The 20145-nt window shown below is 48.7% G+C and overlaps 1 protein-coding gene across 2 annotated transcripts; it reads left to right on the forward strand.

Moving 5' to 3' along the window:
• Positions 1–1206: 1206 nt before the first annotated feature.
• LOC137048999 (uncharacterized) lies at positions 1207–18956 on the forward strand. 2 transcript variants are annotated; one of them, XM_067427389.1, is made up of 4 exons: positions 1207–1441; positions 10486–10545; positions 10721–11296; positions 15868–18956. In XM_067427389.1, exons 2-4 carry the CDS (start codon positions 10533–10535, stop codon positions 17688–17690), a joined length of 2412 nt encoding a protein of 803 aa, XP_067283490.1. In that variant the 5' UTR covers positions 1207–1441; positions 10486–10532; the 3' UTR covers positions 17691–18956. The 2 variants fall into 2 exon arrangements, with proteins under 2 accessions (XP_067283490.1, XP_067283491.1); XM_067427390.1 differs by having other exon boundaries at positions 15871–18956.
• Positions 18957–20145: the final 1189 nt, after the last annotated feature.

Raw genomic sequence — 20145 nt, forward strand, 5'->3', positions numbered from 1 at the left:
CAGGGTTCGAGACCCGCTCAGAGCGGTTATTATATCTTCTGTTTTCCTCTGTGTGTGTGTAATATTGTAAGCCAGTCTAATATTAACGGCTGTGGTGTTTAGTTCTTGTTAGCACTCCGGTCTCTGGAGACCAGGGTTCGAGACCCGCTCAGAGCGGTTATTATATCTTCTGTTTTCCTCTGTGTGTGTGTGTGTGTGTAATATTGTAAGCCAGTCTAATATTAACGGCTGTGGTGTTTAGTTCTTGTTAGTGCTCCAGTCTCTAGAGACCAGGGTTCGAGACCCGCTCAGAGCGGTTATTATATCTTCTGTTTTCCTCTGTGTGTGTGTAATATTGTAAGCCAGTCTAATATTAACGGCTGTGGTGTTTAGTTCTTGTTAGCGCTCCAGTCTCTGGAGACCAGGGTTCGAGACCCGCTCAGAGCGGTTATTATATCTTCTGTTTTCCTCTGTGTGTGTAATATTGTAAGCCAGTCTAATATTAACGGCTGTGGTGTTTAGTTCTCCAGTAATCTTCAAGATCATGTCATATGATTTTATCTGCTAACTGATGTTTATTGTCATCATCTAAGTTTCCATTCAGCCTCTATTGTTCTGTGGCGCAAACTGCACCAGTCAGATTCAGTTTCTATTATAATTACAAACTGGTTTACTAAATCTGCATTATGTGTACATCATTAAATCATTATTATAGTCCTATAATAATGGTCCTAATGGTTTATAGTGGTGTCCAGTACCAATGTAACCGAAAAATTGCCAAAGATGTTCTATTGGTCCTTTATGGTATCCAATAGACAACACAATAGAGACCCACTGGGACCAACTTTTATCTCAGAACTCGGACCTTTGGTTCTCAGAAATATGATTTATGAGATGAGTAATAAAGTCTGAACTGAGATTATATAAACTCGCAGTTCTGCTTCTCGTCCAGTGGTGGCGGTAATGAACCGAAAGGTGTTTTTTAGCAGAGGAGAAGAAGAAACTGAAAGTGAGAGTTTGCCTTCATCTTCAGATTAGAGACGCAGTTTCAGCCCTGTGAACATCATCAATATTGGTAAGTTCAGTGAGCCTCCTGATAATAACTCAAACATGATGTGTGTGTGTGTGTGTGTGTGTGTGTGTGTGTGTGTGTGTGTGTGTGTGTGTGTGTGTGTGTGTGTGTGTGTCTGCATCAGATGAGGTTATGTCGGTTGTTTTACCGAAAGAGCATGACCGCGTGTTAGATCATGGAAGGCTCTTCCGGGTTGGGGAAGTTCCACTCAAAAAGACTGAATCAAATCATAAGTTTGAGCTTCATCCGTAGGTTGACTGAATGAGCAGTATGGCCCTTCGTGTTCAGACATCAAGAGTAATGCTTTTATTTTAATGTGACGGGCGGCGGTTCACAAAAGCCTAGGGTATGGCGTAATTCCTTCTGGCCTTTCAACAGCGCCATTCCCAGGTAATCATATTATATCTACACAAAATATGGAGTAAAATCCAGCAGAGTAAAAGAATGCACAGAATCTGCGGACATGCACAGACTGAACACCAACACCAAATCAATGTGCATCTGAAACGGCCCTAGGCCTTCACCGCGGTCCGCGTCCTTAACCAGACGTGACGCGACACGATAAAGTGCAAGAGTTTAAAAAGCTTTTCCATGAGCTTACCCACCAGCCATGACGATTCTATTTTACAAACTATTTTATTTCTAAGGCATCATGAACAACATTCACGAAAGCAACATTCATGGATAATTCCCCTCAGATCTTGAAAAAGCTGTGTTCTGTTCCTCAGGATCATTATCTTTTCCCCTTTGTGTTCCACTCTTAACAGTATGAGAAAGGACAGCATATACTGCACATTTAGTATTATTTACCACAGGTCCATATCCCCAGGTGTGGTTTCACACAGACGCTTTAAAGGGTTAGTTCACTCAAAAATGATCCTGTGATGTTTATCTGCTGACCCCCAGGGCATCCAACATGTAGGTGTGTTTGTTTCTTCAGGAGAACACAGATGAAGATTTTTAACTCAACCGTTGCTGTGTGTCGGTCATATAATCTGTCAGTCATATAATGGTGTGAATGGGTAACAAGGCTATGAGAGCAAAACAAACAAAACATGCTTAGGCAACATGCACACAAACCCTGCTGCTCCTGACGACACATTAATGTCTTAAGACACGACCTGATCGCTGTGAGAAACACAACAGTATTTATGTAATTTTTTTTACGTCATATCCCGACGAGTCTCATCAAGTTTTCCCATCGGCAGTAAGTTCCGTCTAGTGAGGTCAAGCTGCTGCGATCATAGACATATACCATGTAGATTCCTCATTCGATCAATCTGCACGGGCACAACACATATATCTATGATCGCAGCAGTTTGACCTCACTAGACGGAAGTCTAATTTTTCATTTTTGGGTGAACTAACCCTTTAAAATGAAATGGTCTAATCATGTTAGCAGTGTTTGCATCACATCAGCCAGTTATACAGGTCCTTCTCAAAAAAATTAGCATATTGTGATAAAGTTCATTATTTTCCAAAATGTAATGATAAAAATTAAACTTTCATATATTTTAGATTCATTGCACACCAACTGAATATTTCAGGTCTTTTATTGTTTTAATACTGATGATTTTGGCATACAGCTCATGAAAACCCAAAATTCCTATCTCAAAAAATTAGCGTATTTCATCCGACCAATAAAAGAAAAGTGTTTTTAATACAAAAAAAGTCAACCTTCAAATAATGATGTTCAGTTCTGCACTCAATTCTTGGTGGGGAATCCTTTAGCAGAAATGACTGCTTCAGTGCGGCGTGGCATGGAGGCGATCAGCCTGTGGCACTGCTGAGGTTAGTGAGACCAGCAGGGGGCGCTCACCCTGTGGTCTGTGTGGGTTCTAATGCCCCAATATAGTGATGGTGTTAGTGAGGTGGTCTGTGTGGGTCCTAATGCCCCAGTATAGTGATGATGTTAGTGAGACCAGCAGGGGGCGCTCACCCTGTGGTCTGTGTGGGTCCTAACACCCCAGTATAGTGATGGTATTAGTGAGACCAGCAGGGGGCGCTCACCCTGTGGTCTGTGTGGGTCCTAATGCCCCAGTATAGTGATGGTGTTAGTGAGGCCAGCAGGGGGCGCTCACCCTGTGGTCTGTGTGGGTCCTAATGCCCCAGTATAGTGATGATGTTAGTGAGACCAGCAGGGGGCGCTCACCCTGTGGTCTGTGTGGGTCCTAACACCCCAGTATAGTGATGGTATTAGTGAGGCCAGCAGGGGGCGCTCACCCTGTGGTCTGTGTGGGTCCTAATGCCCCAGTATAGTGATGGTGTTAGTGAGGCCAGCAGGGGGCGCTCACCCTGTGGTCTGTGTGGGTCCTAATGCCCCAGTATAGTGATGGTGTTAGTGAGGCCAGCAGGGGGCGCTCACCCTGTGGTCTGTGTGGGTCCTAACGCCCCAGTATAGTGATGGTGTTAGTGAGACCAGCAGGGGGCGCTCACCCTGTGGTCTGTGTGGGTCCTAACGCCCCAGTATAGTGATGGTGTTTGTGAGGCCAGCAGGGGGCGCTCACCCTGTGGTCTGTGTGGGTCCTAATGCCCCAGTATAGTGATGGTGTTAGTGAGGCCAGCAGGGGGCGCTCACCCTGTGGTCTGTGTGGGTTCTAATGCCCCAATATAGTGATGGTGTTAGTGAGGCCAGCAGGGGGCGCTCACCCTGTGGTCTGTGTGGGTCCTAATGCCCCAGTATAGTGATGATGTTAGTGAGACCAGCAGGGGGCGCTCACCCTGTGGTCTGTGTGGGTCCTAACACCCCAGTATAGTGATGGTATTAGTGAGACCAGCAGGGGGCGCTCACCCTGTGGTCTGTGTGGGTCCTAATGCCCCAGTATAGTGATGGTGTTAGTGAGGCCAGCAGGGGGCGCTCACCCTGTGGTCTGTGTGGGTCCTAATGCCCCAGTATAGTGATGATGTTAGTGAGACCAGCAGGGGGCGCTCACCCTGTGGTCTGTGTGGGTCCTAACACCCCAGTATAGTGATGGTATTAGTGAGGCCAGCAGGGGGCGCTCACCCTGTGGTCTGTGTGGGTCCTAATGCCCCAGTATAGTGATGGTGTTAGTGAGGCCAGCAGGGGGCGCTCACCCTGTGGTCTGTGTGGGTCCTAATGCCCCAGTATAGTGATGGTGTTAGTGAGGCCAGCAGGGGGCGCTCACCCTGTGGTCTGTGTGGGTCCTAACGCCCCAGTATAGTGATGGTGTTAGTGAGACCAGCAGGGGGCGCTCACCCTGTGGTCTGTGTGGGTCCTAACGCCCCAGTATAGTGATGGTGTTTGTGAGGCCAGCAGGGGGCGCTCACCCTGTGGTCTGTGTGGGTCCTAATGCCCCAGTATAGTGATGGTGTTAGTGAGGCCAGCAGGGGGCGCTCACCCTGTGGTCTGTGTGGGTCCTAACGCACCAGTATAGTGATGGTGTTAGTGAGGCCAGCAGGGGGCGCTCACCCTGTGGTCTGTGTGGGTCCTAACGCCCCAGTATAGCGATGGTGTTAGTGAGGCCAGCAGGGGCACTCACCCTGTGGCCTGTGTGGGTCCTAACGCACCAGTATAGTGATGGTGTTAGTGAGGCCAGCAGGGGGCGCTCACCCTGTGGTCTGTGTGGGTCCTAACGCCCCAGTATAGTGATGGTGTTAGTGAGGCCAGCAGGGGGCGCTCACCCTGTGGTCTGTGTGGGTCCTAACGCCCCAGTATAGTGATGGTGTTAGTGAGGCCAGCAGGGGGCGCTCACCCTGTGGTCTGTGTGGGTCCTAACGCCCCAGTATAGTGATGGTGTTAGTGAGGCCAGCAGGGGGCGCTCACCCTGTGGTCTGTGTGGGTCCTAACGCCCCAGTGTAGTGATAGTGTTAGTGAGGCCAGCAGGAGGCGCTCACCCTGTGGTCTGTGTGGGTCCTAATACCCCAGTATAGTGATGGTGTTAGTGAGGCCAGCAGGGGGCGCTAACCCTGTGGTCTGTGTGGGTCCTAATGCCCCAGTATAGTGATGGTGTTAGTGAGGCCAGCAGGGGGCGCTCACCCTGTGGTCTGTGTGGGTCCTAATGCCCCAGTATAGTGATGGTGTTAGTGAGGCCAGCAGGGGGCGCTCACCCTGTGGTCTGTGTGGGTCCTAATACCCCAGTATAGTGATGGTGTTAGTGAGGCCAGCAGGGGGCGCTCACCCTGTGGTCTGTGTGGGTCCTAATACCCCAGTATAGTGATGGTGTTAGTGAGGCCAGCAGGGGGCGCTCACCCTGTGGTCTGTGTGGGTCCTAATGCCCCAGTATAGTGATGGTGTTAGTGAGGCCAGCAGGGGGCGCTCACCCTGTGGTCTGTGTGGGTCCTAATGCCCCAGTATAGTGATGGTGTTAGTGAGGCCAGCAGGGGGCGCTCACCCTGTGGTCTGTGTGGGTCCTAATGCCCCAGTATAGTGATGGTGTTAGTGAGGCCAGCAGGGGGCGCTCACCCTGTGGTCTGTGTGGGTCCTAATACCCCAGTATAGTGATGGTGTTAGTGAGGCCAGCAGGGGGCGCTAACCCTGTGGTCTGTGTGGGTCCTAATGCCCCAGTATAGTGATGGTGTTAGTGAGGCCAGCAGGGGGCGCTCACCCTGTGGTCTGTGTGGGTCCTAACGCACCAGTATAGCGATGGTGTTAGTGAGGCCCGCAGGGGGCGCTCACCCTGTGGTCTGTGTGGGTCCTAACGCCCCAGTATAGTGATAGTGTTAGTGAGCCCAGCAGGGGGCGCTCACCCTGTGGTCTGTGTGGGTCCTAATGCCCCAGTATAGTGATGGTGTTAGTGAGGCCAGCAGGGGGCGCTCACCCTGTCGTCTGTGTGGGTCCTAATGCCCCAGTGTAGTGACGGTGTTAGTGAGGCCAGCAGGGGGCGCTCACCCTGTGGTCTGTGTGTGTCCTAACGCCCCAGTATAGCGATGGTGTTAGTGAGGCCAGCAGGGGGCGCTCACCCTGTGGTCTGTGTGGGTCCTAACGCCCCAGTATAGTGATAGTGTTAGTGAGCCCAGCAGGGGGCGCTCACCCTGTGGTCTGTGTGGGTCCTAATGCCCCAGTATAGTGATGGTGTTAGTGAAGCCAGCAGGGGGCGCTCACCCTGTCGTCTGTGTGGGTCCTAATGCCCTTAGTGTAGTGACGGTGTTAGTGAGGCCAGCAGGGGGCGCTCACCCTGTGGTCTGTGTGGGTCCTAACGCCCCAGTATAGTGATGGTGTTAGTGAGGCCAGCAGGGGGCGCTCACCTTGTGGTCTGTGTGGGTCCTAACGCCCCAGTATAGTGATGGTGTTAGTGAGGCCAGCAGGGGGCGCTCACCCTGTGGTCTGTGTGGGTCCTAACGCCCCAGTATAGTGATAGTGTTAGTGAGGCCAGCAGGGGGCGCTCACCCTGTGGTCTGTGTGGGTCCTAATACCCCAGTATAGTGATGGTGTTAGTGAGGCCAGCAGGGGGCGCTAACCCTGTGGTCTCTGTGGGTCCTAATACCCCAGTATAGTGATGGTGTTAGTGAGGCCAGCAGGGGGCGCTCACCCTGTGGTCTGTGTGGGTCCTAACGCACCAGTATAGCGATGGTGTTAGTGAGGCCCGCAGGGGGCGCTCACCCTGTGGTCTGTGTGGGTCCTAATGCACCAGTATAGCGATGGTGTTAGTGAGGCCAGCAGGGGGCGCTCACCCTGTGGTCTGTGTGGGTCCTAACGCCCCAGTATAGTGATAGTGTTAGTGAGCCCAGCAGGGGGCGCTCACCCTGTGGTCTGTGTGGGTCCTAATGCCCCAGTATAGTGATGGTGTTAGTGAGGCCAGCAGGGGGCGCTCACCCTGTCGTCTGTGTGGGTCCTAATGCCCCAGTGTAGTGACGGTGTTAGTGAGGCCAGCAGGGGGCGCTCACCCTGTGGTCTGTGTGTGTCCTAACGCCCCAGTATAGTGATGGTGTTAGTGAGGCCAGCAGGGGGCGCTCACCCTGTGGTCTGTGTGGGTCCTAATACCCCAGTATAGTGATGGTGTTAGTGAGGCCAGCAGGGGGCGCTAACCCTGTGGTCTGTGTGGGTCCTAATACCCCAGTATAGTGATGGTGTTAGTGAGGCCAGCAGGGGGCGCTCACCCTGTGGTCTGTGTGGGTCCTAACGCACCAGTATAGCGATGGTGTTAGTGAGGCCCGCAGGGGGCGCTCACCCTGTGGTCTGTGTGGGTCCTAATGCACCAGTATAGCGATGGTGTTAGTGAGGCCAGCAGGGGGCGCTCACCCTGTGGTCTGTGTGGGTCCTAACGCCCCAGTATAGTGATAGTGTTAGTGAGCCCAGCAGGGGGCGCTCACCCTGTGGTCTGTGTGGGTCCTAATGCCCCAGTATAGTGATGGTGTTAGTGAGGCCAGCAGGGGGCGCTCACCCTGTCGTCTGTGTGGGTCCTAATGCCCCAGTGTAGTGACGGTGTTAGTGAGGCCAGCAGGGGGCGCTCACCCTGTGGTCTGTGTGGGTCCTAACGCCCCAGTATAGTGATGGTGTTAGTGAGGCCAGCAGGGGGCGCTCACCCTGTGGTCTGTGTGGGTCCTAACGCCCCAGAATAGGGATGGTGTTAGTGAGGCCAGCAGGGGGCGCTCACCCTGTGGTCTGTGTGGGTCCTAACGCCCCAGTATAGGGATGGTGTTAGTGAGGCCAGCAGGGGGCGCTCACCCTGTGGTCTGTGTGGGTCCTAACGCCCCAGTATAGTGATGGTGTTAGTGAGGCCAGCAGGGGGCGCTCACCCTGTGGTCTGTGTGGGTCCTAACGCCCCAGTATAGTGATAGTGTTAGTGAGGCCAGCAGGGGGCGCTCACCCTGTGGTCTGTGTGGGTCCTAATACCCCAGTATAGTGATGGTGTTAGTGAGGCCAGCAGGGGGCGCTCACCCTGTGGTCTGTGTGGGTCCTAATACCCCAGTATAGTGATGGTGTTAGTGAGGCCCGCAGGGGGCGCTCACCCTGTGGTCTGTGTGGGTCCTAACGCACCAGTATAGCGATGGTGTTAGTGAGGCCCGCAGGGGGCGCTCACCCTGTGGTCTGTGTGGGTCCTAATGCACCAGTATAGCGATGGTGTTAGTGAGGCCAGCAGGGGGCGCTCACCCTGTGGTCTGTGTGGGTCCTAATGCCCCAGTATAGTGATAGTGTTAGTGAGCCCAGCAGGGGGCGCTCACCCTGTGGTCTGTGTGGGTCCTAATGCCCCAGTATAGTGATGGTGTTAGTGAGGCCAGCAGGGGGCGCTCACCCTGTCGTCTGTGTGGGTCCTAATGCCCCAGTGTAGTGACGGTGTTAGTGAGGCCAGCAGGGGGCGCTCACCCTGTGGTCTGTGTGGGTCCTAACGCACCAGTATAGCGATGGTGTTAGTGAGGCCCGCAGGGGGCGCTCACCCTGTGGTCTGTGTGGGTCCTAATGCACCAGTATAGCGATGGTGTTAGTGAGGCCAGCAGGGGGCGCTCACCCTGTGGTCTGTGTGGGTCCTAACGCCCCAGTATAGTGATAGTGTTAGTGAGCCCAGCAGGGGGCGCTCACCCTGTGGTCTGTGTGGGTCCTAATGCCCCAGTATAGTGATGGTGTTAGTGAGGCCAGCAGGGGGCGCTCACCCTGTGGTCTGTGTGTGTCCTAACGCCCCAGTATAGTGATGGTGTTAGTGAGGCCAGCAGGGGGCGCTCACCCTGTGGTCTGTGTGTGTCCTAACGCCCTAGGACATGTGCCTATCCTTCCTCTCTATCCCTCCTCTCTATCCCTCTCTAAATCCCTCCTTTAACGCCGTAGCACGACTGAGGTTACGTAAGTACGTTCCCTTTCACACGGTCGTGCTGCGTCTTTAGACATTATGGGAACCTGTTCAATCCCGCCGTGCTATTATAGACGTAATGACGTGTACTCCCTTCAGTTGGACACCATTATATATAGGGGCGGCAGTGGCTCAGTGGTTCATGTAGATTGTCTACAAACCGAAAGGTTGGTGGTTCGATCCCCGGTTCCACCTGACCAAGTGTCGAAGTGTCCATGAGCAAGACACCTAACCCCAGCTGCTCCCGATGAGCTGGATGGCGCCTTGCATGGCTGACATCGCCGTCGGTGTATGAATGGGTGAATGTGAGGCAAAAATGTAAAGCGCTTTGGATAAAGGCGCTATATAAATGCAGTCCATATAAATGCAGTCCATTTACCCTATAGCCCAAGACTGGTTTCCCACTGAAGCTAAGCAGGGCTGAGCCTGGATGGGAGACCAACTGGGAAAACCAGGAGCTGCTGGTAGAGGTGTTAGTGAGGCCACCAGAGGGCGCTCACTCTGTGGTCTGTGTGTGTCCTAACACCCCAGTATAGTGATGGGGACACTATAGTGACAAAGAGCACCGTCTTTCGGATGAGACGTTAAACGAGGTCCTGACTCTCTGTGGTCGTTAAAAATCCCAGGATGTCCTTCGGAAAAAGAGTAGGGGTGTAATCCCGGCATCCTGGCCAAATTTGCCCATTGGCCCCTGTCCATCATGGCCTCCTAATAATCCCCATATCCTGATTGGCTTCATCACTCGGTCTCCTCTCCACCAATCAGCTGGTGTGTGGTGGGCGTTCTGGCCCAATATGGCTGCCGTCGCATCATCCAGGTGGTGCTGCACATTGGTGGTGGTTTGAGGAGATTCCCCCCTTCAATGTAAAGCTCTTTGAGTGCCTTGAAAAGCGCTATATAAATCGAACGCATTATTATTATTATTATTATTATTATTATTATTATTATTATTAGATGTTCCTCTTGTTACTTTAGTTTAATGTTAAGAAATGCGTTATTCCAAGACTCTTTTTTCTGCCGCATGAGTGATGCCCAATTCACAAATGAATCACTCTTAATTCCATTCTGTTCAAAGACTGGATCAAGCAAGTTGGCAAAACTGTCTAAAATTGGTTTGCGAATCAAATGTGTTATGAAATTGTTGTGGGGCAGAAGTAGGTCTATAATAATAATAATAATAATAATAATTTAATACATAACTTAGAAGAGCTTTGACTCTTTAATTCCGACAGGGGAGGGAGCCCCAAATGTAGTAATTTAGTTAAATTTATTTCTGGTGATTAAAATAATCACAACATATGTATAAGGATATCAAAATATTTCTAAGAATATAAAATAGTTCTATTTCTTGCATCTGTGAATTTATTTATGTATCATCATTTTATTATTTTAATTATCTTTAAAACAGTTTTATTTATCTTTGTATTTATTTTTTGTTAGGGCTGTTAAACCAAAGATCTCTGACTGTTCTATTCAGACAGGGGAGCACCGAATTTAGCATATTAGACAGTAGTTAAACATGCGTGGGTTTTTTTATTTCTTATGCATGGTATTTTTTATTTTGAACACCCAGTAAAAAAATTACTGAAATTTAAGTTTTTTGTAAGGGATATTTGGAATTACTGAATTACTAATGGAATTACTAATGCTGTAGAATCAAATATTAATCATATTTATAATTTTTTTCAGCAGCTGTTGTCTGTATTTGTCCAACCAAGAGAAAAGACGACATAGACAGAATGCCTCCTGAGAGTAAGTCTTGTCTATATAGAGAGAAACCATACAGGGTATTTGAGGCACCTAAAGGGTTCCTAGAGGCTCTTGAGAAGTTCACTTCAGACTAAATGGTGCTTCATGTCCTTTTTATTTTTACAGTCAAATGTGACATTGTGGCATACTGTAGCGTCATGTGTGTTGTGTGTTTCAGTGAGTCATATGAGGATCGTTCTTCTGGGTAGGAGTGTATCAGAAAACAGCAGAGTGGGAAACTTCCTCTTAGGAAGAGCAGCGTTTGACAGTGAACCTCCTTCAGATGACGTAGAGCCGTACAGCGAGAGAATAAAAGGAAAACTTGTGACAGTCATCAACTCTCCTCTCCTGCTTAGCCCTGATCTGTCACTGCGTCACATCACACAGGGAGTGAAGGAGTGTGTGTCTCTGTGTGCTCCAGGACCTCATGTGATCATTCTGGTCCTCACACACGGTGAGTGTTTGAGAGAAGAGAAAGTGTGCATGGATATGGTGCTCAGCTGTTTCTCTGACAGTGTGTTTAAACACACCCTGGTGCTCACGACACAAGAGCCAGATGGTTGTGAGTCGACTGAAGTTAGTGACGTCTTTGAGGAAATCATGAATAAGTGTTTTAACAGACTCTACAGACTGGGGACAAACAGCGCTCCTGCTGACCTTATAGACACATGTAATGGAATTGTTCAAGGCAATGATGGACGTTACTTGATTTGCAACAAATATGAAGATTTCGCTACAGAAGCCACAGAAGGAGGTGAGTGAACATAATATAGAATTTTATTTGTAAATAAAAAATTTAAGCTGCAATCACATCATGTATCAAGTTATGAGCAAGTTGGTGTGCATCTAAATGCTTGTTCCCTTTCAGTCGGTCACGTTCGACGTATGTCGGAACTGAACCGACGAATTGGGATCTGACTTCAGAGACCTATCCACTTCGAGCGTATAAAAACGAGTCAATCGGAGATTGGCATGTTATCCGCACATTCCACGCTCCGCCCCGCAGCGCGGGTATAAATAGGAAGTGGAATGGCATATCAATGCTTTCATCTTCGGAGCCGAACAGTATTGTTTGCTGTTTCCACAAAGAGTGTGTAATTTGAGTCTTGTGAGAGAGGAAGGAGAACTGCCAGTGCGGGTAAAACGGCGCTTCAGCGAGTGATCGACAGACAAAGTTGCAATCGTTTGCATTCAAAACTAAAAGAGCTTTTGTTGGTTCGCTGGGCGTTTTCCCATACATTGAGTGTCACACGCAGGCTTGCACTGTGGACTGCGTGCTGACCGTGGTCATCTCCCTGAGTGCTTCAGCACATCTAAAAGAGCAGTTTTCCATCCCAAAAGAGCAAAACGGTTTGATCCTGCGTCTTTTTCAAGATATCATTCAAACCGTGTGTTTCTGGGTGCAGTCGCTTTTTGTCCCCGCTTGACTGTCACGTTCGTTGTCTCACGTGTTTGGGCGTTCAGCACACTGAGGCTGCGTTCGTGAATGAGTCATGCTCTCATTGCGGGAACATGACCATCGCAGTGTTGAGGTCCAGACTCCAATACCTCAAGGCAGGTGGAGCACCCTCGCGCATCCCCCGGTCTAGCGGTCCTTCTGCGCCTAAGCAGAGGGCTGCTACTCTGGCTGATGACTTGGGTGGGGACCTGAGGGTGACGGTCAGGGCAAACCCGACGGGTCATATGGCTCCTCGGGTCCCTCCACTGTGCCGGTGGAGTTTCCGGAAGGACGTGCTGACCTCTCGCGCGGAGTGCCAGCCGTCTCTTTCGGGGCTCCGGCGGAAGACAGGATGTCGGTCGCAGCATCAGGGGACGAGCTAATGGGCTCTGAGGATGAGGATTCGGCTTCGCTGCCCCCTTCGGGTGTGACAGCGTTGCCTGAGTCCGACCCAGTGCGAACCCAGTGCCCAGTGGTTCTCAGCACCACTTCCAGGTGCCTTTCTTCCCGGAAGTGCATCAGGAGATCTCGAAGTCGTGGGCAGCGCCGTATAGCGCTCGCGTGTGATCGACGGACTCCTCCGTCCTCACTTCCCTCGATGGCGGTGCGGTGAAGGGTTACGTGGGAATCCCTCCAGTCGAGCGGTCGGTGGCGATGCACCTTTGTCCCAAGACCGCTGCAAACTGGTGTGGTGCCCTGCTCCTCCCCTCCCGGGCATGTAAGTTCTCGTCCGGGCTAACCAGCAAGGCTTACACAGCCTGTGGAGAAGCCGCATCGGCATTGCATGCCATGGCGCTCCTGCAGGTCTACCAGGCCAAGGCGCTCATTGAATTGCACGAGGGAAGTTCCGACCAGGGCGTTATGCAGGAACTGCGTGCGGCGACAGACCTTGCTCTCCGAGCGACGAAAGTCACTGCACGCTCCCTGGGTCGCTAAACCTGCCGGCAAGCGCAAGGGGAAGCGCCCTGAGACAGGCAGGCGAACGGACAGCATGGCGTCCGTTGCATACATGAACCGTCAGGGTGGTCTACGCTCCCGTCGCATGTTCCAACTCGCCCGCCACCTGCTCCTGTGGAGTCAGAAGCACCTGAGGTCACTTCGGGCCATTCATGTCCCTGGTGCGCTCAACCAGACAGCCGACGAGCTCTCTCGGTAGCCAGCACCCTCGGGAGAGTGGTGACTCCACCCCCAGGCGGTCCAGCTGATATGGGACCAGTACAGAGCCGCACAGGTAGACCTATTTGCCTCTCCGGACTCGACCCATTGCCAGTGGTACTATTCCCTGACCAGGGGCACCCTCGGCACAGATGCACTGGCGCACAGCTGGCCCCGGGACCAACGCAAGTATGCGTTTCCCCCAGTGAGCCTTCTTGCACAGACTCTGTGCAAAGTCAGGGAGGACAAGGAGCAGGTCTTGCTAGTTGCGCTTTTCTGGCCCAACTGGACCTGGTTCCCAGAACTAGCTCTCCTTGTGACAGCCCCTCCTTGGCCCATTCCCCTGAGGGAGGACCTTGTTTCTCAGGGACGGGGCACCCTTTGGCACCCGCGTCCAGACCTCTGGAATCTTCATGTCTGGTCCCTGGACGCAGTTGAAGGTAAGTCCGTGGGGAAGCACGACCTAATCGTCAGGTTCCTCAGAGGTGCGAGGAGACTAAATCCTCCTCGTCCAACCTCGATACCCTCTTGGGACTTGGCTCTAGTGCTCAGAGCACTTCAGAGCCCTCCCTTCGAGCCTTTGGAGTCAATTGAGCTTAATATCTTGTCAATAAAGACAGTGCTCCTGACTGCATTGGCCTCTATCAAGAGGGTAGGGGACCTGCACACACTTTCGATCAGCGAATCGTGCTTAGAGTTCGGGCCTGGTAACTGTCTCGTTATCCTGAGACCCAGGCCCGGATACATGCCCAAGGTTCCTACCACTCCCTTTTGGGATCAGGTGTTGAACCTGCAAGCGCTGCCCCTGGAGGAGGCAGACCCAGCCCTGGCTTTGCTGTGTCCGGTCCGCGCTCTTCGCTCTTACATTGACCGGAGCCAAAGCTTTCGGACAGAGGCCAGCAGAAGGGAAAGGCTGTCTCCAAGCAGAGGTTAGCCCACTGGATAGTGGATGCTATAGTCTTGGCTTACCAGTCCCAAGACGTGCCTTGCCCGTTCGGGTTGCGAGCTCACTCCACTAGGAGTGTAGCATCCTCCTGGGCGCTGGCTCAAGGCGCCTCGCTGACAGACATTTGTAGAGCTGCGGGCTGGGTAACACCTAACATGTTCACTAGATTCTATAGCCTCCGTGTAGAGCCTGTATCTTCCCGCATCCTTGCCCCTGGTGGCCAGGAGCGCTAAGTGCCCATTCTAAGTGCCGGCTTGCAACGCCACTCCCGCCCTCAGGGCCGGATACGTGCGTCTATTGTCTCCAGTTGTGTTCCCCGGGAAACCGGCTAACCCTGTCGAGCTCCTCCGTCACCCCATGCGGTGTCAGACGTATGCTTGTGGAATGTGGTGGTAGGCTGGGTTCCATATGTAGCGGTTCCCTCACGGCAACCCCATATGTGTATTCCTCCACGGTACCAGCTAACCTAACGGCTAGCCCCGTGTCTTTCCCTTGACAGAGCCCGCTCTGTTGTCTCTGGGCGTGTTCTTTCCCCCCTACAGTTAGGCTGGAACCACCCCAGAGACTGCCATATGTTGCACTACCCTGCCAGGTTAGTCCTTTTGTGTATTCGCCACCACTCCTTCCCGGAAGGACGTGGCCCCCCAGCATACCTTCTTTCGAAAGGGGCATGCTTCCCAGCGGTCTATGGTCACTCTAAGTGGGTCTTGCAGAAACAGCAGTGACTGACCTCCCTGCTTGGAGCCCTGACTTCCGTACCATACTAGATGGTCCAGAGCGCTCAAGCAGGACGCTGGAAGGGCCAGCATCCTGGCGTTTTCCAGAGGGATCGCAATTCGTCGGTTCAGTTCCGACGTATGTTGAATGTGACCGACTGAAAGGGAACGTCTCGGTTAAGTATGTAACTCTCGTTCCCTGAATAAGGGAACGGAGACGTACGTCCCGTCGCCAGGTGCTGTGCTTCCGCTAGGAGCCCAGTCACGTATTCGGCCCCTCAGCAGAAAAAAGCATTGACCTGCCATTCCACTTTTTATACACTATTTATACCCGCGCTGCGGGGCAGAGCGCGGAATGTGCGGATCACATGCCAATCTCCGATTGGCTCGTTTTTATACACTTGAAGTGGATAGGTCTCTGAAGTCAGATCCAAATTCGTCGGTTCAGTTAAGACGTACGTCTCCGTTCCCTTCTTCAGGGAACGAGGGTTACATACGTAACCGAGACGTTTGCTATATTAAACTAGATAAATAAGTCAATCAAGACAAACGTTTATAAAAAAGTCGGGGGTCTGTTCTTCATATCTCGCAAATTTGTGGATTTGATTAAAGGCACGATATGTAATTGTTTGATTAAAATATCCAAAAACCACTAGAGCAATGTTATATATTCTGTTGACTTGTCCACTTACATTATCAATCAATCAACTTTATTTATATAGCACTTTTACATTGATGATTGTTTCAAAGCAGCTTCACAGTGTTCACATTATCCTAAATGTCTCCAAAAATACTGTGTGCCTTCGATATATTTGTCTGCGATATTTTGTAGAAACCATGGAAACACCAAAGATGCTTTAATATATTATGTTTTTTTTAGACAGCGTAGCAACTCTTAGACAGAAAACAATACTCGGTAGCCATTTTATATGAATAAATGAGATGTCTGCTCCCCCGGTATGTCTATAGCAACACATTTCTCCCCCTTTAAAATTTGTTTGGAAACCCCTGTTTACGTAGTCTCCCAGGTAAACAGGCAAATTAAATTAACTTTTTTTTTTCCCTTTAAGCAGCACTGGTGGAAACGGGTCAGGAAAAGACAAATAGTCAGTCCCTGTCTGGTGTTAACAATGATCAAAAACCAAGAGAAAGCGCAAGCAACAAAACCATGGGAAAAGACCACAGCAATGGAAAGAGTTTAAGTGATGCACACATTATAAAGAACCACTGGAGCAGAAAAATAGAAGATGGAAGCAATGAAAACCTACCATTGTTTAAACTTCATCTGGATGAAACATGGCAGAACAGTGATGGATTCTGCAAAAGAATTACATTTGGGAAAAACATCCCTAAAGAGAACAAGACCATCATGATGATCGGAGCCACAGGAGCAGGAAAAACCACTCTAATCAACAGCATGATCAACTACATTCTGGGAGTACAATGGAAAGATGACTTCCGGTTTGTGCTGATAGATGAAGGGAAGCAGAAATCCCAGGCTGAAAGTCAGACTTCAGAGATCACGGCCTATCAGATCAATCACATGGATGGTTTTCAGGTCCCATATTCTCTGACCATTGTGGACACACCAGGCTTCGGTGATACCAGAGGAATTTCACATGACCAGAAGATCACAAAGCAGATTCAGGAGTTCTTCTCTGATCCAGGAGGGATCGACCGCATTGATGCCGCGTGTTTTGTAGTACAGGCTTCACTTGCCCGTCTGACACACACACAGAAGTACATATTTGACTCCATTCTTTCCATATTTGGGAAGGATATTGCTGAAAATATCCTTATGATGGTCACCTTTGCAGATGGGAAAACACCTCCAGTTCTCGAGGCCATCAAAGCCTCTGAGGTGCCCTGCTCCACCAATGAGTCTGGAGAGCCGCTTCACTTCAAGTTCAACAACTCTGCTCTGTTTGCTACCAATAATACATCAGCAGAGGATGATGATTCAGAAGGTGAGAACTTTGACCAAATGTTCTGGAAGTTGGGATTTTCCAGCATGAGGAAATTTTTCACATCCCTTAACAAGATGGAAACCAAGAGCTTGTCTCTGACAAAGGAGGTCCTAAAAGAGCGTCAGCAGCTAGAAGTGAATGTGGAAGGTCTCCAGCCCCAAATCAATGCTGGTCTGACAAAACTGGGTGAAATCAAGAAGACAAGAGCTGCTCTGGAGCAACACAAGGCGGAAATGGATGCAAACAAGGATTTTGAGTATGAATTAGAAGTTACTGTCCCAAAACAGATCGAAAACAAAACTGGCTGCTACTTAACCAACTGCCAAAATTGTCACTTCACATGTCATGATAAATGCAAATTTGCAAATGACAGTGATAAATATAAGTGCACTGTCATGACAGATGGAAAGTGTACTGTCTGTCCTGGAAAGTGTGTTTGGAATGTGCACTTCAATCAGAAATACAAATGGACTTATGTCCCAGAGAAGAGAAAGGGAACCTATCATGATTTAAAAAAGCGATATAAGGATGCACATGGACAGATCATGTCAAAAGAAAAGATCTTTGAAGAGCTCGAAAAGGAGCTTGAGGAGGTCCAGGATATTGTGACCGGACTAATTGAAAGCTCTCAAAAGTCTTTGGAGCTTCTGCAGGAAATCGCCCTCAAGCCCAATCCTCTGACGACGCCAGACTACATTGATCTGATGATCGAGTCTGAGAAACAAGAAGCCAAGCCTGGATTTCAAGATCGCATTCAGTCTCTAATGGACGTGAGGAAGAAGGCAGAGATTATCAGTCAGGTTTCCACAGGAGAAGTGCTTCCAGAGGACTGGAAACTGTACAAATCTGCAACAAGAAGAAGAACAAAAGCTTCCTATGATCCAAGAGTCCTGTTCAGTAAAGTAGTGCATTATGTATTCAAGTGAAACTTTACAATTTTTACGACTATAAACAAAAGCATTTGGCTTTGTGTTAAGATGCTCTGAATGCATTTTTATTATAAGTACAAATACTTTTATAGTGTACAGTAAATTCCTGTATTATTTCGACTTATTACATGAAAAAAGAGAAATCCATACATTTCAAATTGATTTGTTATACAGAATGAACTGAACATGTCATGTATCACAAATGATCAGATTGTACCAGAATGCTGTTTAGGGATGATGTAATTTTACATTCACATGTTGGAGACATTTGAGGTTTTCCCTCTTTTCTACCTTTGCTTTTAAATCGCTTATAAATGCCCGTGCACATTTTACTTTTGCTTTTCAATCAGCAGCAATTTGGGGGTGGCAATTGTACTTTTTTTGTTTTGTTTTTTATTAAGAATAATAATGCAATGACAAACTTGCTTATATTAAACAGAGAACTTTTACATTTCATAAACATAGCTTTTACATATGGCTTTGAAACCAAATCTCTGCTATCGTCTTGTTAGTCAGCGCATTCAGAAGGGATATTCTAAAACAATAATGTGAAAACCACTTAACGTGGCTTAATGTACTAAGACTGTAGTATTAAACGACCAAACTCAGTAAACGCAGATGAGCCCAGAATATTAACGCAACGTGTTTAATTCCATGTTAAGTGTTTTCATCTCATAGAAAACAGTTATAAAGAAAACACTTACCATACTAATAAAGAATACTTGGGTCTTTGGTCTTTTAATATCACCGTTTTAGTACATTAAGCCACGTTAAGCATTTTATTTATAACTTTTTTTTATATTGCGTTCATATTCTGGGCTAATCTGCTTTTCTATAAATAGAATATTTGATTAGTATGATGTTTACTGATTTTGGTCTTTTAATACCACTTTCTTAGTACATTGTACCATGTTAAGCGTTTTTTTACGTTAAGCTCTATAGAATATCCCAGTCATCTCGCCTCACTCTCATCACGTAGCCAGTTAAATGAGTTTGGACTCCTGCTGCTGGTTTGTGTTGCGACTTTAGTTCGCCTCACGGTGAATTGAGCAGACACATTCAGTTTTTCTCTAACTGCACTAAATAATTTTTATTACAGTGAGTTTATTAGTGTCACTGTGGGCAAGTGATGTAACCGGTGTTGCGGCTGAAGACCAGTAATGCTGTGAAACACTGGTAACACCGACTATCCCAGCAAGCCTACTGTGTATATAAAATACCCCTATGGTTTTAAATGGGTTGAACACCTCTTGTTGGGTTTATCACTGGATGTACTATAAACATATCCTACAAGTTTCAATAAAAGGAGTTGGTAATGAAACGGCTTGAAAATTGTGCTGATTTTGTCACATTATGATGTAGTGTCAATCAACTGCCTCTGCAGAAGACCACTTACTACATCATTTTCTGCATAAGACTTCTTCATCATTTACTACATAAGACTACTTACTTACTCATCATTTACTACATAAGACTACTTACTCATTATTTACTACATAAAACTACTTACGACATCATTTACTACATAAGACTACTTACTCATTATTCTTTACTATGGCATACACACAGAACATTATTAACTTTCATTATTCAGATCAATTGACTGATTGTTAGGCTGCATTAACTAGGTCAGCCGGAACCGGGAACACTTCCCATAACACCTGATGTACTCGTTACATCATAAAAAGAGTGGCATCTACGCTAATACACGGATACATTGTACTTCTATTAAATGTATAGCTTACATGACACATGCATGTTTCTCCTAGTGTCCTAGGACCTAGTGTCTCTGTCCAATCAGAATGCCACATGTGTTGTAAAGATTCAGCTGGTTCAGTCCCAGTTGTAACTCTCCATAACCTAAAGAATATGCTCATGCTTAAGCGGCACTTTTTCAAAGATGCCTTCATTGTTCGGGTTGGTATATCTTGGGGAAGATCATTCCCTGTATCGTCCCTTTAAAGATGTGTACATGGTCTGAGGTGGCACTTCTTTCTGCAAGGGGAAATGCCATTCTTCAGCATGACAGTTAGTGTCTATGGTCTAGAGATGGGTGCATCACCACAAAATCAACACAATACCTTTTTAGGTAGCTTTTGACATCCTTTGAAATGTGAACTTTGTAGCTTGTTCTACTTTGAGGGCCATGTTGCTGCTTTATGCCTTCACAATCACGTCTTGACCTCCAGCTGCAGTCCACATGTCCTTTCTGACTGCTCCTGTTCCTCTTTGGGTTTTTGCTGCGATTGGCTCAGTTTACTGTCTGATTTCTCAATAATGAGTTACTGAAGCACTAGCCCTGCCACTTTCATAACCACAGCCTACATTATGAACAGATTTGTAGCCGGTGAGCTAGTGGTGTGTGTGTGTGTGTGTGTTACAGGTGATGATGGTTATTGTGATATCCTAATACCATAGAAGTTGAAAAAGGTTTTATTCACCCCCTCACCAT

This window comes from Pseudorasbora parva, chromosome 20 (genome assembly GCF_024679245.1).
Source record: "Pseudorasbora parva isolate DD20220531a chromosome 20, ASM2467924v1, whole genome shotgun sequence".
Taxonomy (NCBI): Eukaryota; Metazoa; Chordata; class Actinopteri; order Cypriniformes; family Gobionidae; genus Pseudorasbora; species Pseudorasbora parva.